At 32.0% G+C, this 25,630-nt stretch overlaps 2 protein-coding genes across 3 annotated transcripts; one reads left to right on the top strand and one right to left on the bottom strand.

The window, feature by feature from the left end:
- Positions 1-1,637: 1,637 nt before the first annotated feature.
- On the top strand, positions 1,638-14,250 carry LOC134680734 (cytochrome P450 4A7-like). 2 transcript variants are annotated; one of them, XM_063539942.1, is made up of 12 exons: positions 1,638-1,796; positions 2,305-2,506; positions 4,332-4,459; positions 5,338-5,462; positions 6,405-6,467; positions 7,289-7,412; positions 7,728-7,857; positions 8,693-8,816; positions 9,429-9,624; positions 12,204-12,286; positions 13,035-13,100; positions 14,044-14,250. In XM_063539942.1, exons 1-12 carry the CDS (start codon positions 1,704-1,706, stop codon positions 14,168-14,170), a joined length of 1,461 nt encoding a protein of 486 aa, XP_063396012.1. In that variant the 5' UTR covers positions 1,638-1,703; the 3' UTR covers positions 14,171-14,250. The 2 variants fall into 2 exon arrangements, with proteins under 2 accessions (XP_063396012.1, XP_063396013.1); XM_063539943.1 differs by lacking the exon at positions 2,305-2,506 and having other exon boundaries at positions 1,688-1,796.
- A 1,350-nt stretch (positions 14,251-15,600) lies between these two features.
- Positions 15,601-18,276, bottom strand: LOC134681762 (collagen alpha-5(VI) chain-like). The gene is made up of 3 exons (XM_063541407.1): positions 17,848-18,276; positions 17,031-17,307; positions 15,601-16,258 (listed from the first exon to the last, which is right to left on the bottom strand). Exons 1-3 carry the CDS (start codon positions 18,043-18,045, stop codon positions 15,642-15,644), a joined length of 1,092 nt encoding a protein of 363 aa, XP_063397477.1. The 5' UTR covers positions 18,046-18,276; the 3' UTR covers positions 15,601-15,641.
- Between the last annotated feature and the right edge of the window lie 7,354 nt (positions 18,277-25,630).

Genomic DNA, 25,630 nt, shown 5'->3' with positions numbered 1-25,630 from the left:
TTGTCTCATTGGCACTCATACCACATCTTCCTATATCTAATAACAAAGGCCAGATGCAATCTTGGACAAACTGTATATCGGAATAGATTTTGTATGTAATTTGGACAATTGTTTCCGTTATTATAAATATGAAAGTAAGGTAAGAGAGTGACAGACGTAAATATAAATTCTGGTTTACGTGTTTATTTAAAGAGTCTTAAAATCAATAGTGTAGTTTACCCTAGAAATAAAAAAAAAATCAATTTAAGTCCTTATACATAACAGTGCATGAACCAGCTGGCATCAAACTTAAAACTTTGTGAGCTGTTAACGCGAGAAAAGTAATGGACGGCGGGAAAGTGCTGTTCTCCTAAAAACCACCATACAGTTTTGTAACGTCACAAATATAGAGCGTCAATGCGGTTTTGGTGCTGCAAAACAAGAAACAAATATAATGATGACTTTTGATCCCAAGCTACCATTCTGAAATTCAAACCTTTGTGTTACAGATTATTGCAGGTAAGAACTGAGAGTAAAAGTATTTTTTAACATTGAAAATGAAATAAGTTACAGAAATACTGGCGTAGTTTATTTTTGTGCTGTATTATTACTTCCCAGTCCCCGGATAGGGAAGGGTTGAGCGCTCACTAATATGTTTACCCCGTCACAGTATTCATTTGCCTGTCCCAAGTCAGGAGTCTATAGTTCAGTGTTTGTCGTTGGTTCTTGTCTGTCATATTTGTCTTTGGAGAAATGTTTTGTTATAACTTAGTCCGTTTATTTTCTAAATTGAAAGTTTTATATTTTTTAAGTCGGGAACATTTTAGCCGACCACACGGTATAGTTTTTTTTTCTTTTCCGAAGGACGTACTGTTGCCCATATAATAGCTTACATCCACTTCATTCAATCTTTGGTGGATAGTTGTCTCATTGGTTAACATACATATCTTCTTATTTTTATATATACCTAGTGTGTGAAATATAATGTTATCTAAAAATATATATATATATTATAAATTTGCATGTACACCATATGGACCTGGATCTGCAAGATTTTCAGTTGCGAGAAGGTAACGAATGGTTTCCAGACCGTAATCCCATTATTCAAAGTTTACTCAGTATACTGAAGTAGTACACAGTTCGTAATAAATTTGAATTTACACTCATAATTATAACCATCCTCTATCCCTTGCTTTCTAAATAATAACGCTTAATGTGTGTGTTATGTATGTGCTTATGGTTGGAGCATAGTCTTCCATGTATTTGATTTCCAATAGTTAAAATAGTGAAATATAATCTCGTTTTGGGGGTGATCATGGCAACAATCTTCATTTATTTAATAACAAATATTACAAAAAGGGGGATGAATATGTCCCAAAAACACACATCAACGCAATAGAATATAGAGCATACAAAAATGCAATCAAAAATCAATTATAGGCAACAAAAGTACAATAATAAATATCGGCAGTTCTGATTTTTGTGTTGAAATAAAAATAGAAATATTAAAAATAAAATAATAAAAACGATTAAAAATAAAAGTCGAGGTTGTTAGTTATCGTTTTACGACAACGTTAGATCTTTCTATGTCAAGTTCCTTACTTATATATCAGTTCTTACATGTTCATGTACATTGTATTTCAGCAATGGTGTTCAGCACATACATATACAGATCATTGTTTATTATTGTCATTACATACCTACTATGGAAAATCATAGCTTTTATGGTGAAATTCAGACAGTTGCGAGCAGCAACATTCGGACAAAATATTACAACTCTTGGTCCGATTCATCCTATATGGGGTTCTCTTCATTTGGTAAGCATACATTAAGTGTACAAGAAGAATTAAGAAAGACGTGTAAATTGAAAATGAATTAAAGGAGTAATAGGATATGAAGTCAATGAGACAGCAATCCAACGACAGCAATTATCATGAGACATCTACAAGGCAATATAGTCTTCAACAATATACAAGTGTAAATACAATATATTAAGCTACAAATGGTCCATAGTCTAACGTTTTAACAAAAAATGAATTGTTGAGCAAAAAATGTTCTTGAAAGGCATGCATTTATTTAAATATGACACATACTAGATTAAAAAATTAAGGCAGAAAAAATTGTCTTTGATCAGTTTTATTATAATTTTTTTTTTAGCTTTTTGCAATTTGTGTTCACATTATTTTTCCAATTTTATTTTAAAAAATTGTGTCTTATTTTCCATGTTTTGGAGATACTAATAATAATAATATTATAATGAATGTTTTTCTGACATTAGCTCCTTCAGTGTTTGTCATTATTGATTGAATTACCTCCTGTTTGTAGTTTGATGATCTTGCATCATATTTCAAACTCCTTGGACAGATTGTTGAAAAGGAGAGACCCAAGGTTTATGTTTATTGGAGTATGTTTTTCTATGCCAGTTTTGGGGTCTGCCATCCGGACTCGGCACAGATACTGTATAAATCGTCAGCACCAAAAGCTTATGGTAGTGGAGGGGCCTACAGATATCTCAGAGATTGGATAGGTGAGCTTATGCTGTTGAAGGGGCCTACATATATCTCACGGATTGGAAAGGTGAGCTTATGCTGTTGGAGGGACCTACATATACTTGATAGTCAATAATGCTAAGGGAGGGGTTATAGATATCTAAAAAATTGGATAGGTAAGTTTATGCTGTTGAATGAGATTACAGATATCTCAGAGATTTGAAAGGTAAGCTTATGATGTCAGAGGTGCCTACATATACTGGATAGTTAAGAATGCTAAGGGAGGGGTTATAGATACATCATACATGTATCTAAAAGATTCGATATGTAAGCTAATGCTGTTTAAGGGGATTACAGATATATCAGAGATTGGATAGGTAAGCTTATGCTGTTAATGAGATTACAGATATCTCAGAAATTGGATAGGTATGCTTATGCTGTTTAATGAGATTACAGATATCTCAGAAATTGGATAGGTAAGCTTATGCTGTTGAAGGAGATTACAGATATCTCAGAAATTGGATAGGTAAGCTTATGCTGTTGAAGGAGATTACAGATATCTCAGAAATTGGATAGGTAAGCTTATGCTGTTGAAGGGGATTACAGATATCTCAGAAATAAGATAGGTAAGCTTATGCTGTTGAAGGAGATTACAGATATCTCAGAAATTAGATAGATAAGCTTTTGCTGTTGAATGAGATTACAGATATCTCAGAAATTGGATAGGTAAGCTTATGCTGTTTAATGAGATTACAGATATCTCAGAAATTGGATAGGTAAGCTTATGCTGTTGAAGGAGATTACAGATATCTCAGAAATTGGATAGGTAAGCTTATGCTGTTGAAGGAGATTACAGATATATCAGACATTGGATAGGTAAGCTTATGCTGTTGAAGGAGATTACAGATATCTCAGAAATTGGATAGGTAAGCTTATGATGTCAGAGGTGCCTACATACATACTGGATAGGTAAGAATGCTAAGGGAGGGGCTTACAAATATCTATTTACTTATATATCACGCGTTGCACTTAACTTGATTATCGGGATGAAAAATGACAAAAACAAAATCAAATCCAAGAACTTTTACGAATATTCGTACTACAAGCGAACCGACTTATTCAACAGATATGTTCTAAGTGTCTTTTTGATTTTGGGATGTACAAGCACCCGTTTACGTCCATTTTTTTGTTTTTGTTAGATGTATTTCTGTTGTATCCTTTTGAAATTTTGAATTGGTTTTATAGTTTGTTCTCATGCTGAACTGTTAAGTTCATTGGTTGTCGTTGATTCATGTCTGTCATATTTGTTTTCCATAAACTGTTGGTTATTAATTAGTCCCTTGGTTTTTTTTTTCAATTGAATTGTTTTCTATTTCTATAAGGGCCTTTTATAGACAACTATAAGCTATGGATTTTTCTCATTGTTGAAGGCCGTACGGTTGCCTATAATTACTCACATCCTCCTTTTTGAACTTTGGTCGGTAGTTGTCTCATTGTCAATCATACCACATCTCCTTATTTATATATGCATGTTGTCTAGACATCTGTGATTGTTATACATGTACGCAACGATTTCTTCAACATTATACAATTTACATATTCTTCCTTCAACTGCAAAAAAAAGGCAGTGTTTTAAAATGAGATTTTTTTTTTATTTTACGAATATAAAGGTTTCTAAAGTAATCAAACAAAAGCGATATTTGCTTTTTCTTTTCACTTTCTATGGTGCATTAATTTAAAATGGCGTCTGTAATCATTTCATGATAATAATGAGGGTGATGTTGGTAATGATGATGATAATAATTAAAGTACTAACGCTATAAGTTAATTAAATGCAATATTTGAGACATTATTTTTTTCTAGGCGACGGATTGTTAATATCTGATGGAAAGAAATGGGAACGGAATAGACGACTTTTGACCCCAGGCTTCCATTTTGAAATACTCAAACCATACGTTGAAGTATATAACAGTGTTACTGGTATATTTCTTGTAAGTAAAGTACTGTTAGAGTGTTTCCAAAATAAAAAAAATGAAGAAAAACAAAGATATCAGTGAATAATAACAAAATTGTTACGTTGTGTTGTAAAAGGAATATTAAGCTTCTCAATGATCAATATTGGTAATTGTCAAACTGCTATATAACCAGTGTAATTTTTCTGACAAAACAGTTGGTTAAATATTTTTGAAATTTTTATATTTTTGTTAAAGGGTCAATACTTTGACAAAATTTTATGAAAATTAAACGAGCCAAATTAACTTTAGTGAAAGTGTTGGGTACAACCTTAAGATATATAATGTCATATTGTGATATATAAAGGCAGTACATATAAAATGGGAACAAAGTAATGTTTTTTTTAATAGTTGTTACGTCAGAGACATGTCAACTCTAACACAATGAATAAAGAAAAGACTTTATCATGTCAGCTAACGTATAAATAAACAAGAGTTTTCTCGTATGAAGCGTTAACATTGTCATATCGGGGCCTTTTATAGCTCACTATGCGGTATGGGCTTTGCTCAATGTTGAAGGCCGTACGTTGACCTATAGTTGTTAATTTCTGTGTCAGTTTGGTCTCTTGTGAACTGTTGTCTCATTGGCAATCATACAACATCTTCTTGTTTACAAAAATGTATGTTAATCTTCAAATTCTCTACCCAGGCTGTGAAAGAGTTCAGTCACAGCAGGAATAAAATATTTAAAAAAAAACACTACTTTAAAAATAGCTGAAATTATATTATTGTTGGTTTGATAAGAATATTTAATTGAGATATTTGCAAAAATTATTGTCTCCTGTTAGTTTTAGTTGAAATAACATTTCAAAGAAATTGAATTTTTTATAGTATTTCGTTTGCATATTCTTCAACAGGAAAAACTAGAGTTTTATGCCAATAGTGGCGAGGCAGTAGACATTTTCCCGCGTGTAGCGCTGGCAACCTTAGACACTATACTAAGATGTGCCTTTTCGTACCAAGGAAATATACAAGATCAGGGGTGAGTAAGTATTATAGGGAAATATTATCGATGGCATTGTTGATGGTTTGTTGTAAATAATATTTTTCTCTTGACTAACTTGGATGCCCCATCTACGACAAAATGGGGCATTATATTGTTTAAGCTGTGCGTTCATTCGTCCGTTCGTCCTCCAGTCCGTTAAATTAATGTAAGTTCGATGCGTTTAATGTGTTTTGTTTTATTTTAAATATAAGAAAACATATATTTTTTGTTTCACGCTAGGTTAATACAATTTGCTTATAAAACTTAGTTTGCAAATACATACCAGACGATTAAAATAGAATTAGAAAAATAGACTAAAAAGGGACAATTTTTGTTAAAAGTATAGTTGCTTTGCTAGAAAACTTATAATGTATCTACCTAAATGTACACTTATATCGCCTGTTTATATGAATGTTTGAATGAAGAATATAGAAGTGTTAAAGAAAAAAACTACATTTTATACCATATAACGCTGATATTGACTAAAACAACTTTCAATGAACACTCCGCAATATCCAGTTGATTTTGTTCTCAGCTTGTATAGAAGAGGGGCAAAAGATACCAGAGGGACAGTCAAATCCATAGATTGAAAATAAATTGACAGCGCCATGGCTAAAAAATAAAGAGACAAACAGACACATAACAGTACACAAGACACAACATAGAAATCTAAAGACTAAGCATCACAAACCCCACCAAATGGAGGTTATCTCAGGTGCTCTGGAAGGGTAAGCAGAACATGCTCCGTATGTGGCACCCGTCTTGTAACTTATGTTATTATAAATCCGGTAAATAGATCTTGAACTTTATATACTATATGGGCATTTGTCTTTTGTTAAACTTAAGATATATTTTGGATTTTTCGTCGGAACTGTTTTCAGTCTCTTTTTTGTGTTTGACTTAATTGACTTGTAATTTTTACAAAGTTTATCGTTACAGATCAAAACATCCCTACGTACATGCTGTAAACAGATTGTCATATTTAACGCTGTCGAGGTGCTTGTAAGTATTTGTATTTATAGATCATTGTTGATGATCTCAGTGAGATTGATTTTCTCGCTGCAGTCCAATTATCAGCCTTTACGACCGGCAAATGCATTTGATCTGCAAAAAAGGAGACAGAAGAAGCAAGCGTAGATGCATAGCTGATAAACCGACAAAAAAAACACGAAAAGACGACGCAAAAAAACTAGTCCACTAGTCCACAAGATACTACATACAAATTATGTAACATGTTACTGCGCAACGCGAACGCCACCAAGAACTACATGTATCATCTGTAAGGTGGACCATTTATTTGCCACGATACATCATAAAACCGACGATGCAATGACTAACACAAGTTATAGTTGTGTAGCCTAGTTGAAAGAGAGATCTACAGCGATAAACACAGCGCAAGTGTTGCAATGATGTCACAGATGCAGGTGTTTGAATACGATTGAATGACATCCTTATTTTTTTTACCAATTTTTAATCAAAACATAAACTCTTGTGAATACATTATTTCATTGTTTCCACATATAACAGAATTTTGACTAATTTGAGTAATTTGCTCAATTCATAGCGGCCAAACCACAAAATGCTGGTAAGTGTTTTTCAAGGACACGTCGGTTTTAGAACTAAGACAGAAAAAAATGATTATTCGTATGTTTTATCAACTTTTGCTGCAAAGTAACGTCCATCCATCTAAAATATTTCGTTCCGAAAACTTTGATACTATATATGGATGCATATAGTCTTGAAAGAAAAAAAACGCATCAGAGATTGAACATCATTGTTCAACATTTATCAATAAAAACAATGAAAACATCATTCTTTTTCAGAAAGCCTTGGTATCAGATTGATTTCATCTATCAATTTTCTAACGAAGGAAAAGAGATGAAGCAGCTTTGTGATTATTCACACGAATTTTCTAACAGAATTATAAAAGACAGGCAGCAACTTCTGGTACGTTCTAAGAATTAAGCGATACGTCATGTATCATCTTAGTTTATCATGTAGGCAAGAAAAAAATACATCAGAAATATAAAAGAAATGTCAATAGTGTATCAAAAGTGCATAGCATCAAGTAACAGTTTGGTTTTTTTTTTCTCACGTTATTCGTCAATTGTTTAAGAAGCATTTAAAAAGTATATTTATTGATATTATTTATATTTTTAATATTAGAAATAACCATATCAATCCAATTTTCCTGTTTATGTTGGAACCTAAGTTTTTATTCAAAAAATATTTTAATCAAACTGCATGTTTTCTACATTATAGAAGAAAGAAGGTCTACCAACAAAGCGCCATCTTAATTTTATAGATATACTTCTTACAGCTAAAGATGAAAATGGGATAGGACTTTCCGATGAAGACATAAGAGCTGAAGTGGAAACGTTTATGTTTGAAGGTAAATGTTTAGAGATGAAGTTTTTATATATGATTTTACTCGTAGAAAAAGAAATGCACCAATGAACAGTTATATAAACCGAAGCCGCACATATAATACTTAGGAAAAAAGGCAAGAAGACAAAAAATTATAACTAAAACAAAACATTACAATATAAACTAAATAAAACTAAATAAATAGCAATACAAACACTGGCCAATAAAAAAAAGAGTTGAACTAGTCACGCTTGGAAATGATAAGCTGTTTTTGCAATACTAACAACATAACACCGTTACCCTCTTTTACTGATGTTCACTGGTATATATAAGATGCAAGCACCCAGTGAAATATGATGTATTGAGTTAGAGGATTATTTTCGTGCAACGTGTTTTGACATTCTCATATCACGTGCAGCTTTGAAATAGGTTCTTTATTCACCGTGTTTCGTGAAATCGGTAAAAACATCAACGTGCAAGACATTTTTAATTGTTCGTTCATCGTGAAATGGAAATCATATTTTGCGTTCTTTCGTGCAGATACACCCCTTTACGCCCCTCATCAATGGGTCTTCAACACAGCGGGCCCCTAAACAGTTTTGTATACGAGTACAGCAAAAATGGAGATCAAACTAAACTCTGAAACATATAGATTACACAATATTAAAAATCATACAAGACTAACAAAGGCAATAGGTTCCTGTCTTGGGCGATGTTTTGCAAGATCTTACCCCTCCCCTATATCTCTAGTCAATATAGATTAAACAAACACACAGCAATACGCACAGTAAGTTAACATGCTTTACAGTGTATTTTTAAAGGAACAGGAACGACTATTTGTGCATACTTGTTCTTTGCAGGTCATGATACTGTTGCTTCTGCAATTAGCTGGTCCATATACTGTTTAGGGAAATATCCGGAGGAGCAGGAAAAAGTATATACTGAAATATCAGAGTTACTAGAAGATAGGTTAGAGGTAACGTGGTAAGTCTAATATTAAACATAAAACATGGTCGGAGAATGATTTTATTAAAAATTAGAGACGAAAACACCATTTCATAATAATCTAGGGTCGAATGTTCTACTTTCAAACAAAATGAGTTAACAATTGTCGAGTTACTTATTTTATAATTTCCTGTACATGCTGTATGTCAATGTAAAGACCATTAAATGATTGCTTCTTGTCTTTTACATCGAACTATAAATGTTGTTTGTTCAATTTGTTTCTTTTCATTTTCAATTTCACTAATACACAAAAGTCAGTAATAAAACTACATTTGGATTGCCTTGGTCATCGTAGGACTTTTCTGCTTTCTGCTCTTTGGTCGGGTTGTTGTCCCTTTGACACATTCTCCGTTTCTATTCTGAATCCTGCGATAAAATCGTTTTGTGAATTAACTACACGAATAATGATACTTTATAATAAATCTTTTATGGTTGAATTCAAGTATGTTTGCGTATTGAAGGTAAAACGTAATGATTGATATCTGCAAAATAATGTTGTGCGGACATCTGACGGATGAAGTTTTATAGATGTATGTATCCGACTCATGCTGATCTTCTGATGACCTGTCCAAAATGTTTTGTTTAATTCAGGGAAAATCTTCAAGAGATGCCTTGCCTCACAGCTTTTGTGAAAGAATCAATGAGAATGTTTGCACCAGTGCCGGGAACAGCACGCTTACTGACGTCACCGATGACGTTTGGTGACATAACAGTACCAGCAGGTGTCCATATAGATATCAGTATTCACTCAATTCATCATCATCCAGATGTTTGGCCTGAACACGAAGTAAATCTTTAAACCTTTATTTCATGTTTGATTTTATCGGAAAGTCCTATCATGTTTATCAAACATGTTTAAGAAAACGGGTTCATCTGAGGAGAAATTTATTTTCAACATGCAAAAATGATGTATAAAGTAATTCACATTTTTTTTCGAAAATGTCTGTACGAAGTCAGGAAAGTGACATATATTTTCCATTCTTTCGTTGGTTGCTTAAAGCCATATGATGTATACAGTATTCTTTATTTTGGTTAAACGCCTGTCCCCTTTGATATTTAAAAAAAATTAGTATCATTTGTACTGTTGTTTATTCTTTAGTTTTCTATGTTGTGTCATGTGTAATATTGTTTTTCTGTTTGTCTTTTTCATTTTTAGCCATGGCATTGTCAGTTTGTTTTAGATTTACGAGTTTGACTGTCCCTTTGGTATCTTTGGTCCCTCTTGTAATCGTATTATTTGTTGCTTAGTATTTTACTTTCATATGTTGTGTTTTGTGTACTGTTTTTTTGTCTGTTATTAGTTTCGCAATGACGCTGTTCCTTTTTTAGCTCACCTGGCCCGAAGGGCCAAGTGAGCTTTTCTCATCACTTGGCGTCCGTCGACCGTCGTCGTCCGTCGTCCGTCGTCGTCGTCGTCGTCCGTCGTCGTTAACTTTTACAAAAATCTTCTCCTCTGAAACTACTGGGCCAAATTAAATCAAACTTGGCCACAATCATCATTGGGGTATCTAGTTTAAAAAATGTGTGGCGTGACCCGCCAAACCAACCAAGATGGCCGCCATGGCTAAAAATAGAACATAGGGGTAAAATGCAGTTTTTGGCTTATAACTCAAAAACCAAAGCATTTAGAACAAATCTGACATGGGGTAAAATTGTTTATCAGGTCAAGATCTATCTGCCCTGAAATTTTCAGATGAATCGGACAACCCGTTGTTGGGTTGCTGCCCCTGAATTGGTAATTTTAGGGAAATTTTGCTGTTTTTGGTTATTTTCTTGAATATTATTATCGATAGAGATAAACTGTAAACAGCAATAATGTTCAGCAAAGTACGATCTACAAATAAGTCAACATAATCAAAATGGTCAATTGACCCCTTTAGGAGTTATTGCCCTTTATAGTCAATTTTTTAATATTTTTGGTAAATCTTAGTAATTTTTTACAAAAATCTTCTCCTCTGAAACTACCAAGCCAAATTAAAACAAACTTGGCCACAATCATCATTGGGGTATCTAGTTTAAAAAATGTGTGGCGTGACCCAGCCAATCAACCAAGATGGCCGCCATGGCTAAAAATAGAACATAGGGGTAAAATGCAGTTTTTGGCTTATAACTCGAAAACCAAAGCATTTAGAGCAAATCTGACAGGGAGTAAAATTGTTTATCAGGTCAAGATCAATCTGCCATGAAATTTGCAGATGGATCGGACAACCTGCTGTTAGGTTGCTGCCCCTGAATTAGTCATTTTAAGGAAATTTTGCCGTTTTTTGTTATTATCTTGAATATTATTATAGATAGAGATAAACTGTAAACAGAAATAATGTTCATCAAAGTAAGATCTACAAATAAGTCAAATGATCAAAATGGTCAGTTGACCCCTTTATGAGTTATTGCTCTTTTCAGTCAATTTTTAACCATTTTACGTAAATCTTAGTAATCTTTTACAAAAATCTTCTCCTCTAAAACTACCAGGATAAATTAAAACAAACTTGGCCGAAATCATTATTGGGGAACCTAGTTTAAAAAATGTGTGGCATGACCTGGCCAACCAACCAACATGGCCGCCATGGCTTAAAATAGAACATAGGGGTAAAATGCAGTTTTTGGCTAAAACTCAAAAACCAAAGCATTTAGAGCAAATCTGACAGGGAGTAAAATTGTTTTTCAGGTCAAGATCAATCTGCCATGAAATTTGCAGATGGATCAGACAACCTGCTGTTAGGTTGCTGCCCCTGAATTAGTCATTTTAAGGAAATTTTGCCGTTTTTTGTTATTATCTTGAATATTATTATAGATAGAGATAAACTTTAAACAGCAACAATGTACAGCAAAGTAAGACCCAAAAATAAGTTAACATGACCAAAATGGTCAATTGACCCCTTAAGGAGTTATTGTCCTTTATAGTGCATTTTTAACAATTTTCATAAAATTTGTAAATTTAAACTAACATTTTCGACTAAAACTTTTAGGCCAAGTTCAATATAGATAGAAATAATTGTAAGCAGCAAGAATGTTCAGTAAAGTAAGATGTACAAACACATCACCATTTCCTAAACACAATTTTGTCATGAATTCAAATGCATCCTTTGTTTAATATTCACATAGACCAAGGTGAGCGACACAGGCTCTTTGGAGCCTCTAGTTTTACCTATCAGTGTAAATATCCCTTTGATACCTTTCGCCTATCGTTTTATCTTTTCTATGTAACTTTGCACTTACGTTAAAGCTGTAATATTGTTTATTAGTTGACGTAAAGGGTTTGTCAGTTAGTCCCGTAAAGAATAAACATTAAGTGAAATAATCCCGAGAATTCAAAATATCTTTATCATTTGTTTAAACTTTTTTTAATATTTAGTGCTATATTTTCAGGTATTTAAACCGGAGAGATTTTTAAAGGAAGATATAACTAACAGACATCCATACAGCTACATACCATTTGCTGCTGGATCAAGGTAATTGAGAAGTTAAAATATGAAAACAGCATTGTATAAATGCGATGCTTCCGGAAATTTGTCGTCCGCTGGAACGGTTAAGTAAAGCCGAATAAACGAACAACTCGTTTCAATAGAACAATATGTTCCCTTGTATGAATATGAAAGTCTATACTACATCTTATAGTCTTTACCTTAATCTGTTAATAGACAATGATTCTGTAACTATAGCTTTAGGATCGTTCCATATAGAGATTATATAAAATAAAAGTAAATTGGCAAAACAACCCCACCCAAAGGAAAATTCAAACCGGAAAGTTGGTCCTCAAATGGCTAAATCAAATGAAAAAACACATCAAACGAATGGACAAGAACTGTACTATTCATGACTTGGTACAGGCATTTTTCTATGCAGAACATTGTGGATTTTACTTGGTTTTAAAGCTAGCTAAACCACTACATTGTTTGATAGTTGCATAGGTTTTCGTTAAACTGACAACAATGTGTGAGCAAACCATACAGATATTTAACTAGTAGTTAAAAACGTCAAATAATTGGTGAACAGCAGTCAACATTGTGTTATAATCTTAATCAGCATAAAAATAACTAAATATTTCAACAAATAAATCAAAATGACATAACGTCCAGTGTCTATCGTTGGAGACATCAAGTTGTATTAAATGTATTATGAGTTGGTTTTATTACATTCAGGCTGTTGGTTCATTGTCGAAAAACGCCACTTCTGCTTTTATTATTATTTTTATTTTAGGAATTGTATTGGCCAAAATTTTGCAATGAACGAATTAAAAGTTATGATCAGTAGATTAGTTCAGAGGTTTGTAGATGTTAATAATCAATGAAATTAAACTGCTGTTGACTATTTGTTGTAACATTTTTATAGTAAAAGTTAAATACGAAAAACAAACCCAGGATAACACAAACTCACAACAAATAAACTTACAACAACACAACAGATGTTAATTTGTTCAAGATTCAGATCCTTAATCTTTGTGTATATTGATTTGAAGTATCATTTAGTTACGTCAGACCGTAATTGGTAAAGTCTTAATGCGCTTCTCACGTTAAAATGTCCAATTGTGATCGACTATACGAGGATGTTAATTTACTCAATAACATGGCTGTACTCGTTCAGACCTACCAAAAATCGATAATCTCAAGGACAATGAATTGAATTTACATCACATTATTCAATATAATGCTCAGCTCATCATGGCTCAGATTCTCTTATTTGACTGTCAAAATAAAATAAACAAAACATCTTGCTTCACTTCTGTTGATTTGTCTAATACCCGTAACATTGTTCTATACGTGACGTCATAGAAAATACTTGTTAATAATATCCGTCTGTAAAAGACAATACTGATAGGACATTCAGTATGATAAATTAAATAACACATAACTGAGAGGGTGATAGAGTCGATTGGTACCCCTAGACTAAAGACTTGGCTTCGCCGCTGTTGATCCTCAGTGCTCTTCAACTTTGTTCATGTTTGGCTTTATAAATATTTTGATATGAGCGTCACTGATGAGTCTGATGTAGACGAAACGCGCTTCTAGCGTACTAAGTTATAATCCTGGTACCTTTGATAACTATTGACAATGTTTTCCCAGGGTACCAATCTGCTATGTTCCCCTCTCAGCTAAATGTATGTGTTATTTATATAATAAGATATGCAAAACACGTTATTGTTATTGTTGGGTTGCAGTACATGAATCAATTATACTAAAAATTGAGATATCTTTAATTTTTATTTCAGATACAAAGTGTCACTGGTAGATGGTCATAATTATGAAATCAATCCAGAACTGATCATGAGGGCGACGCATGGGATCAAAGTGATATTGGAAAATCGTTTGATTGAGAAAGAATGGCAAATCGTATAAAGCGTGTTGAATCTAAAACCAGAATATTTTACTCAAATGAAGTACCAACATAGGGTTAACTAATAAACATCAAATAAACATCTGAGATACTGAAATTACATTTCCGAAAAACATATTGGTACCATCGCTTCTTATTTAAAACTTAGAGATGGAACTGTCAACAGCATTATTTTTTAAGCTTTATTTTGAAGATGTGAGTTTAGTTCTCTCCTTGTCATTTGATAACTTTGATACCTTTGTTACTTGCGGTAGATTATCAGTGTCCTGTACGATACTTGAATCAGAATTTTTTGTATCAATATTAAAAACTGGTAATAATCTAGGAGATTCGAGAAGACGATAGTTTTGAAGTTCATGACCATATTTAAATCTAAAAGCTAATGATAATTCTTAAATGATTTGCATATCTATACATAAGTATTTTTATTTTAGATTGTCATGATTATGTTGCATCTATCGTTTAGAGAACGTTAATATGGCGACCAGGTCATTAGTTACGACCTTTCAATTGTCCATTTGATGGTAATCATAGTAGCCATCACACTAAAAAAGTGTTGCGATTAAGAATTAATAGGATTAAACCATTTTTCTAGAGGTTATTATTGGGGCTCTTACTCAAAAACTCAAAAAAAAGTGTATTCAGTATGTGAGTTAATCGCTCCGGTTTACACATCAATATGACATGATTATTAATTTTATTTCAAATTTCCGTGTATTATTGAAGATATACAACTAACACGTTGTTGTCTGCTTTGTTGGCTGGTACGATCACAATACAAACACACTGCGAGTACTCGAATCTTGTTTTTAATCCTCGATTGTTGGTCCTGTATGGATAGTTGAATATTTAGCGATCATGTAACTTCTCCTGACTTTTAAAGCTTTGGCTCATTATTTCTGTTATTTGTTTACAAATAATACCAGAAGTGATGCCTTGTTCTACGAAAGGTAAACCTAAGCTGATTGTCATCTTAGCCAGAGGTTATCTATGATTACACTTTATTATATTTAACAGATGTTTGAAAGTACAATTCCTATATTATTGTTCATTCTTGATAGGCACGGGTGTACATTAAAGAATATTTTGCAAACTATAAAAAAAAATGGAGAAACTCACCAATCGAACCATCACACAAAAACATATGACAAAGAATGTGTTCACTGCATGATCAAGTGCCCAGTAGTCTGCACATGATTCAAAGGTTTTTCTCTCTAAACATAGATTACCTAGGCCATGTTTTGGACAACTTGCCGGGTTTTGTTTTTTGGTGAAGAAGTGTTTGTATATGATATGGCCTTCTTTATAATGATATTTTGTTTGCTATTGTTTTTTTATAACTTGAAGAATATGTTGATACTTTTATTTTCATTTTCAGTTATTTATTATATTTTTAAAATGTTGTTAAGTTTAGTTTGACCTATGTGGACTACTAATGTTATAAACATCTGGATATAAAGCTGATATACATTCTTATGGGTACAATTGAAAAATAGAATCATTACACACATAATATGACGTCATACCAGACACAGCTTTCAAGCAGTCAAAAGGATCAGTTTTCGACTCTGTAGGTATAACAAACAACTGACATGCATCTAAAAGTATTTCTGTATAATCATTAGAAATAGGATCGTTATGGTTTGTGGCGACTCCCAAAACTTCAATATCTGATTTGTTCAGATTAAGTATTTGGTCTCTTATCCCAACGGAATAATCAGTCATTGAGGAGGAAAACGTTATTACTATTTTCCTAGCCAGAGATCGTCCACCATTTGAACTACGAAAGGCATCAACGCCTACAAATTGAAGAGTATGGCTAAAATTAGATTCAACAGACACCTTGTCTTTTTCAACTTGAAAGGCAGCCGCGATACGACTGTGAACGTTGTTCGACCATGATAATTTGAATATATAATCAGCATGATCTGAGTATGCAACCATACCTATATGTACGTTAGGGTTATCGTTATATAAACCTTCAAGTAATTTCCTGATGGCTGTTTTTCGATATTGAAACCCAATGCTCGACTGATTCTTTTGAACATCTAAAAGTATGATGATGTCAGCTTCTGTCCTACGTACGCACACTAAAAAGTAAATTGAGTCAAGAATTTATTCAGATTTGATCGTGAAATGGAATCAAGTTAACACCAATTAGAAAATGATTTATTTTGTTGCTTATCGAACGTCAGTTTATATATTGGGAAATAATAATCAGTTACCAAGTTTTAATGTAATTTAAAAAGGAGATTAAAATTTCTCAAAAGCTATTCTACTCGTGTTTTTGGTATTTTTAGAAAAAAAATAACACAATCTCAATTTCGGCTAAGGATTTATCACATTTGAATACAAATAATTTCGTAAAAGGTGGCTTTTTCGACAACATACATATATCAAACTCTTCTTCCAAAGCGTTAAGTTGGAAGGCATAATGCAAATATTCAATAAACACAGTTTACAATTATCCACCAAACTTTTTAATTTTTCCACAAAACTTTTTAATTTTTCATGGGACCAAAACAGTGGGTTTTGTAATCACTATAGATCATTTATTGTGAAACTAGCATTTAAAGGACATTTAAACAAAATGTTTATGTGTATTTTATATACTTTCTATGCAAATGTGATGTTTCACAAAAGACGGAGGATATAAAGATGCATGTTTCAATTTGTTAATTCGTTTATAAAAATTTAAACAGTTTGCTTGAAGTTTTATAGATAACTTACGCATGAGATGTCGACAAATTGTGTATTAGTTAAGCATGTTGTAGCAATGGCATTCATACCACATCTTATCATATCTAGTAATATTGTAAAAAAGCATTAGGATTATATAAGTGTATGTAGCTAAATATCTACCTGGACAACTGACGTCTATACTGTCTTGTATTAGTTGGTTGTAAATATCATCTAGGTGAATATGGTTGAACGCGTAACATTTACTGAATGCAATGTTTACAATCTCATCGTGAGAAACTGCATTCCCAATGCCTACTGCGAAAAGTTTTATTCTTTTTTCTCTCATTTTTTTTGCTTGTGATAATGCGTTCATTCTATCAGATGACAAACCATCATAGATTGAAATGACGTATTTGTAAGCAGAGATACGAGATCCAGATGACTTGTCGTGAAATATCTGCAATTAATGAAAAATGATAACCACTAACATGATAAGCAACGAAAGTTTCAGAAAAATAAATCTTTGATAAAGTGAAGTTTACTCCTCGTTAACCTCTCCCTATAGATTTGTTCATATGCCTAAGTCGAGTGGTAAACAATAAGATAAAAAAGAGCCTTAAATCAAAACTGAAGGCTTATTATCAAGAGTATTATCGGACAACCCGAGATTAGTTAGTTTTAAAAGTTATATTTGAGAAGTTTTGTAAAATAAAGGCAACAGTAGTATACCGCTGTTCGAAATTGATAAATCCATGGACAATAAACAAAATCGGGGTAAAAAACTAAAACCGAAAGAAACGCATTAAATATAAGAGGAGAACAACGACACAACACCGACACGCAACACGCACAGAAACGGACCAAGCATCAGACAAAACACCACGAGAATAACAAATATAACATGAAAACCAAATACATGAATTTGGGATAGACAAGTACCGTGCCACGTCTTATCTCAATATCTAGTAAAATGTGCTTTTTGTATTATTTTTCATACCTCGTCTGCTTTTTGTAAGGCCTCACCAGTATTTGTTGGTCCATTAGAAATGTGTATTTCATGAAATGCAGACGTAATTGGCTGTACACTTGTATATTCTACAAAGTTAAATACAAGCGAGGGATGGTAGTTGTATTTCATCAGAGCAATTTGAAAATCTTCAGATCCTATAGGCAACCTCTTGACAATGTACGTCATAATTTCGATAGTTCTATTTAGATGACCTTCTGAACTGGTAGATGTATCTACTATAAAAAGAATATCAGCTGGCCCGGGTCGACAGTCTATGAAAGAAAGTTATATTTCATGCGATACATTATTAACATAATTGATAATCTGTAGGCAAGTAAACTAATTGTTGTTCTTATTTACTTGTACCATTTTCAGTATGTCTGCTGAATGACCAGAATTAGTCGCATATTTATAGTGTCAATCATTCTCCAATTTATTGATTAATGTTGTCAAAAGATGGAAAATTAGAATGGCAGTTGCATGAGCCACGAATGTTGTCATTACTTTTCTTCATTTTTCTTCTTTTAAGAGTAAAAAACGGCAACCATTGCCATAATAAAGAATACTAGTAAACTTCAAAACGTCATCAGCATTATATCTTAATACTGGTTTCTGGCAACATATTGATAAACTATCTTAACTTTATACAATATTCTAAACTTTAAAAAAAGAACCATTATGTAGCTTCGAAGAATAAAAGGATAGAATAAAAAACGATTTTCTTTTACTCTGATAAATAAGATATGAAAATATATAAAATCTTTGGACAAGATAAAAATGTTTATACCAGGTTTACAAACATTCAACTGTATCTTTTTCTGGCCATTACAGTTCAAGTTATCCACGTTTGTTTCATTACTGCATGTGATTTTATAATCATTCAAATCACAGGGTTTACCTGGAAAAAATGTAAATGAGTATGTTGAGTATGTTAAACTGTCCCGTTATTTCAGCAAATATCTTTAGGTTATAAAAGTTACAAATAACACTTGTATTGTGTAAAACAAGTGTACAATGAGGCTGACAGAACTATAACAATATATCAAAGGTCAAGTTTTGTTAATCGATGTCTGGCTTTTGGATAGTCTTTTTTTTTTTTTTTTTTTGGGGGGGGGGGGGTCATTTCTGTTCCGACAACAACGAAGAAAAGTTTGACAGGAAGTTACAATATATAAAGAGTGGGCCCGGGTAAATGCAGCTTATCTTGGATCTAAGCTTATACGATAGTAAGACACTAGGTTTAAAAAATTTCACGGATTTTTTATGATCCAGTAATGACACAGAGACAGGGTCAATTTTATGTCAATGAAGAAACTGTTAACTTATCATAGATATTAGGATTGAAATTTTGTATTAAATGAACTGCAGAAATTCAAGTGTATACGAGCGAAAGACACCAGGTTTTAAAAGATTAAAAAATATTGCTAAATGTATAGCAAGTTATACAAGATTAAAGAATATTGTTTTATCAAGTTATAACACAAAGACAGAATCGATTTTATTGCAATGACGAAAATGTACATAACGTTACCTTATATATCAGGATTGAAATTGTGTATTTAATAAACTTGTTTTAATACTACGCTGATAAATAAATATGAAAACCTACATTTTTGACAAATTACTGGGAGTTTAAATGACTGTTCACTACAAGGCAAATCATTCCATGCTGAGTTCTGAAGTATCTCTCCGCAATTTTCCATCCCGTTGGCGTTATCAGGCTGATCTGTTAAAAAGACTTTAGATCTTGTCAAAATTTAATTTTAGAACATAACATAAGTATACATTTCATAGTACAATGTTGTATGTTGATCACGTTCTTGTAGTTTTCCTCTTTCCATATATATTTATTGAAACATGATATAGACTCTTGTTTGTACACCGCAATCGAAATAGTGATATGTCATTGGTTAGTCTTGTTCAATTATACATATTTTTACAATATATTGATTTTATGATAACCGAAGAGGCAAACGAATTGCAATTGCAGACCTTTTTATAGAAGTAAATGCATCTATTTAATTTTATAGACAGTGTTTTCTCTATCAACCGGGTAACTTTATGCTCGCTCACATACTTGTACACAATGTCAATGATAGAATTAATGTGGAAAATGTGTTGGAAACTGTATCAGAATATTCGTTATGTGTTGTTCGTCATGGGATATAAATCATGTTAGCCATTGAAATAAAAACAAGCTACAACAAATTTAAATACTTTTTTCCCAGTTCATATCTGTTTCATTGACGGGAGATCCATCTGCCCATATCCAGTTTCCTTCTATACATTTATCGTTTATGCCAATCCAACCATTTTCGATACCATTCCTTAAATATGAAAAACAATTCCCTCTCCAGTAACAATAAATCTAGTTGCTGGTCTTAGAAAATAATGTTCAATATGGATTACAATTTATTTAGTCTCACTTAAATTCATGAACTTGAAGACCTATCATGGAACATGTATTGGGTAGATGAGTTTAATGGTATAGATACCAAATTTTCATTATCTTTAAAAAAAAAAAACGTGATAGAAATAAAATACATAATGCAGTGTTAATAAAGGAATAATTCGTTGGAATGAAAGTTTTATCTATATAAGAATAAGAATAAGAATAAGAATACGAAAACTTTATTAATCCAATTATGGACCCTTGCGGGTTTTAAATTTCATACAATGATTACAATGATTTGTTATAACAATGATATAATAAAATGAAATACATGACAATAGAACACTGAACAGTTATTGCATGCACATGGAATAGAAAGTAATATGGGAGACAATCAATCAATTTCTGTAAGGATTATTCCCCTTTAAACAGATATGGTGTTTTGAGTTGCATACAAATGATATGCAGCCCCAACTGATTAGATATAAGGGTATTTTCTCCCATGTACACACAGCAACCCATTACTAGACATTTTATATTTTTTGACAATTGCAGGAATATGATAAGCACTTTAGAGTTTTCCTGCAGTTTGTTTATAAGCATTAACATATTAATAGAAGAAATATGCATACACATAGAAAAATGTGCACTTAAATTATTTTTTTTAATTTAAAAGTATAGTAAAAGGTCAAATATATTTATTTTAAAGTATCTTGATAAATTAGAATTGAACTACACATCTTTATGTGGAAATTATATCATCACGGTAACAAGCAATATACAAACTTGTATGTTGTGTGTAAAGTATTGAGAGTGCTTGTTATGTATACACCACTACACCATACACCACTACACCATAGAACATATTGTTGTATAAAACTCAACTCACCTTTTTAAAAAATCTATGTTCCAACTTTTCATATGTACAGTCGGAGAAAATAAAATAGCGTCTTCCTTGTCACACATCACGACAGCTTTCTCCCATGTTTCTCTTATTGCACCTTGCTGGTCTGTAAGCACCGCGTATAACTTACCATCGTGTTCTTCCCAGTTGTTACTGCCTTTAACTGTTAGTTGAAACCAAAAGTATATGCTGATGAATACACAATGCTGCTTTTCCATAATACAGATTTATTTCATCGTTTTTTTTTATGAAAAATCAATTATTGTCCAATTTATATACAATAGATAAACAAAGCTTAATGTTTATAAAAATAATCTGTATGTGACTTGTAGAACACTACTTTGACTAGTTGTAATTGATACCTAAGTCTATGATATGGATACATGCTATAAATGAAGCTCGTTTATTTAACCTTTTCATGTACTTTATATTGGGATTTTTAATTGTACCATTGTAGATTGAAGTATTCATTTCTTAAGCTTGTACGAAATGTATAATAACCGTGATTATTTTTCGTTCTACGTATGCGTTATATAATTTGATAATACACAATTTTAACTGAATCATAATATATCAAACAAACAGCTACACATCTGCCTCTTAATTAGACAATATCAAAAAAGTAAATTTTAGATCAAACCTCTGTTTAGATAACATTATAGGTTTTGGTACATTTTTAGATATTGACAAACAACGACGATTTTGAGGTTGTTTATTTTTTGTTCGAAAGCTTTGGAAAACGCTTTCTTCAATCTGTTGTCTGTTAAGTCGTCAGCACTCCTGTGTTGACTTGAGTTATCTTAGATATGTTCATAATTATAATTTACCTGATATCAAAACTTTGATTCTTTTGACATACTAAGGATATTCTACATCCGGAGTAGATTACCAAAGCTGTATTTGGCAAATATTTTCGGATTTTTAGTCCTCAATGCTCTTAAGCTTCGTACTTCATTTGGCCATTTATTTTTACGAACGTCACTAATGAATCATTTGTAGACGAAACGAGCGTCTGGCGTTAATATAAAGTTTCAATCCTAGTATCTGTGAAGAGTTTTATTCACAACATCTTTGATTTGACGGAAAACTAATTATCAAAATATAAATATTTCGATGGTCAGGAATTAGTTATCAAAGGTACCAGGATTATAATTTAGTACGCAAGACGCGTAAAAGTCATGAAACTTTAAAAAAAAAAAAAAAAAAAAAGGAAAAAGAAAAAAGTTGTTTTTTTGTTTTTTATTCTTGAATGGCTAAGTTTTACAGAAAAAATCTTTCTTTTAAAGGAAATTCTTTAAACTCTTAAAAATTTTTATAAATGTACTGCAATTCGGCGAAGTTTTCACGTATGCATTGACCTTTTCTAAATATTAGAATGGCGCATAGTGCGAGTACAAACGGAAAAGAGTAAAATCACAAAAATATTTAACTCCGAAGAAAATTCAAAACGAAAAGTCCCTAATCAATTGTTAAAATCAAAAGCTTAAACACATCAAACGAATGAATAAAAACTTTCATAGTCCTGACTTGCAACAGACATTTTCTTATGTAGAAATAGTGGATAATACCTAGTTTTAAATCGAACTAAAAAATTCACTTGTATGACAGTCGTATCAAAGTCCATTATATTGACAACACTGTGTGAACAAAACAGGCACAACAGGTAAATATGTCACAAATAGGGGCACAACAAAAATACGAACCCTACCAATACCTAGGGTGATTTTATGGTCTCCGAAAGGGTAAGCAGATCCTGCTCCATATGTGTTGCTCATAGTATTACTTAAACGATAAATGGTCTAAATTCTTGACTAACGAATATAAACAAACGTTCACTGTTAGGTAAAAACTAATAACTGATTTAAAAAGACAAATTTGATAAAACAAATTAATTGACAAATGGTAAAAAAAGTTTGATTACTTAAAACATTTTGTAATAAGATTGCGTAGAAAATACAAATATTACTTTCTATTCATTTATTTGTCATGTGACAAATTCTCTTTCAAGATTACGATCCGGTAAAAGTCGGCAACAAACCCAAAAGTTAAGTAGCTTGCTATCAACATTCGCGAAAAGAAATATTAGTTAAACATTCGTTATATATTCGTTATAAGTATACAAACAATGTGCATACAGAACTAAGTGTTGTAAATATGCATAGATTGGTTCAACAATTTCGATAACATTGAAATTTCAAGCTTACGACATTCGTTCCATAAGACTTTAAATTACAAATATATTCATTAGAATGTGTTAACACTCAACATCGTTGAACTACAAATAACATAAGGTCAACTGTTTCTAGCTGTGATGTCATCTATGATGACCATTTACATTTAAGAGTATTGTTTGTAAATTTATTTAGGCCAATTAGAATTAATTGATAGATTTGCATCCCCGCCATTCCCTCTGAAATCGTCCCGCCCCGATTTTTTGTATTTTGAAAAAAATACGATTTCTGGATTTTATTCATCTCCGTTTCCGGTAACCGTCAAAAATTTTGTTTCCTTCCAAACTTCCTGCTTTAAATTTTGGTTTCGTATGACTTCGAGTAATTAAAAATGATTTTGCAGCTCTATGATGACAAAATCATCTACCGAGAATAGAGATTGATTTCGAGAAGGGCATGAAATAATCGGGTTACAAGTAATACGCTGTAAGATGGCAAATCGCGGCATGGCACAAATTTCTGTGATTTAGAAAACTGTTGATTTTTTTTAATTGATAAAATGACTTTGTGGCAGGCATTTGGGACTGTGGATCATACCCAAAGAGCAAAAATAGTGAAACATATTCGTACAAAACTATAACTGTATAAATAAAATGTAGCAAGCACGAACTTGTTAGATTTATGACAGTATAATTGAGTTCAAAAAGTCGGCAGACATACAGTTAGATTTACCCCTGGCTATTTTTTTGTTGACAATCAGCAAACACCTTCTGTCCCAATACTCCCAATAGAGCCATTAAATATCTTCTCCTTTTTGGTTAAGTTCATGTTTTACATATTAATTATATTTGCATCTATAAGAATCATAAAAGCACCAACCCTTTTGTTTTAAAAACGGTTTCATTTTATTCTGAACTCGTAATTTTTTAGTTGCATATTTGTTTCATTGTATGGAGACAAAAAATGGTTGCTGAAAATAACACATAAATTTGATGAAGGTAGTCCAACTGAAGAGAGCACTCTTCTTTTATGATTTTGCTGTTTAGGTTTCTAAAGCAGCAATTACATGTAGAACAGTGGTTGCCAATCAGAGATTTTTATTCATGTTAAGATTTGAAATATTATGTACAATTCCTTATATATGTATATACATGATATAAGCTTATCATTACACTTGCGTATTTGAAGAAAAAGTCACAAGACGGTTTCATAAGAAATAAAAATTAAAATATTAAAATCCTCCCACGCAACACTTTTTTTCAAAAATTTGGATAAAAATCTACTAATTAATTTGAGTTGGCCTTATATAAATCTACACATCGCTATTAAATAGAAAAATGTTTCATTAGTATACTATCAAGAGAGAGATTGTTATAAATTAGCAATTTGTTTATATAACATTACCTCCTATGATAATTTTTGTCAGAAGACATGTAATCATAATGCTGTAAAACAGTCTCATCTTTGTTTGTTCCCTCATGACTCGAACATTTGCGATACGGAATCCAAATTTTCTTTTGACATCGTACGTAAATACATGAAAAACAAATTTTATATTTATCAAATATTTACATTTGCTTCAATACAAAAAGAACAATTAAAAAGTATTAATCGAGACAGTTATATATTGCAAATACAAGAACAGGATGTGAGCTCTTCGTTTGAAAATGGCAATTTTGATCTCATAGTTCGTTTCTGTGTGAATTGCATTGTCGTTGTTTATATGCAGTTTAGTATTTCTTTTGTTTCCGTGTGTTCTTCTTATATTTGATGTGTTTCCATCAGTTTTAGTTTGTAACCTGGATTTGTTTTCTCTCAATCAATGTATGATTTTCAAATGGCAGTATATTACTGTTGATATTATCTTTAAACTTTTAAATAAGTATACATGGTAACATTGTCATAACCCTAAACATATGACTAGAAGAAAAATAGTAATAATCCATTGTTAAGGTGGTACAGAACACTAAACTCTGTAAAATCAGCCAAACGTTTTAGTTACGTTGTATTGGTAAGGAAATAATAAGCTTGATAAAAATAAGTGTTTGTCAAACTGCTATATGTGTCCAAAAAATTTGTTAGAAAGTGTTTTTTTGTAATTTTTATATTTTTTGTCGAAGGTTTAACGTAAATATTTTGACACAGTTTTATAAAAATTGAATCACCCAAATTAACTTTAGTATCATTTCGTAGAATTGAAATGTCCAGGTTTTATCATGATATATTTATAATCTCGAATCATCTGCTAATATTTGTATATTTCACGAAGAACAAAGTTACTGTTTACTGCATGCTCTGATTTGA

Source organism: Mytilus trossulus, chromosome 8 (genome assembly GCF_036588685.1).
Source record: "Mytilus trossulus isolate FHL-02 chromosome 8, PNRI_Mtr1.1.1.hap1, whole genome shotgun sequence".
Lineage (NCBI taxonomy): Eukaryota > Metazoa > Mollusca > Bivalvia > Mytilida > Mytilidae > Mytilus > Mytilus trossulus.
This window is presented reverse-complemented; position numbering and strand designations above follow the sequence as displayed.

Coding starts and splice junctions, on each gene's coding strand:
- LOC134680734 (XM_063539942.1), top strand. CDS start 1,704: ATGGTGAAATTCAGACAGTTGCGAGCAGCAACATTCGGACAAAATATT. Junction 1,797..2,304: donor TATGGGGTTCTCTTCATTTG/GTAAGCATACAT, acceptor TCCTGTTTGTAG/TTTGATGATCTTGCATCATA. Junction 5,463..6,404: donor GGAAATATACAAGATCAGGG/GTGAGTAAGTAT, acceptor TTATCGTTACAG/ATCAAAACATCCCTACGTAC.
- LOC134681762 (XM_063541407.1), bottom strand. CDS start 18,045: ATGACGTACATTGTCAAGAGGTTGCCTATAGGATCTGAAGATTTTCAA. Junction 17,308..17,847: donor CCTTACAAAAAGCAGACGAG/GTATGAAAAATA, acceptor CATTAATTGCAG/ATATTTCACGACAAGTCATC. Junction 16,259..17,030: donor TATAGACGTCAGTTGTCCAG/GTAGATATTTAG, acceptor TTTACTTTTTAG/TGTGCGTACGTAGGACAGAA.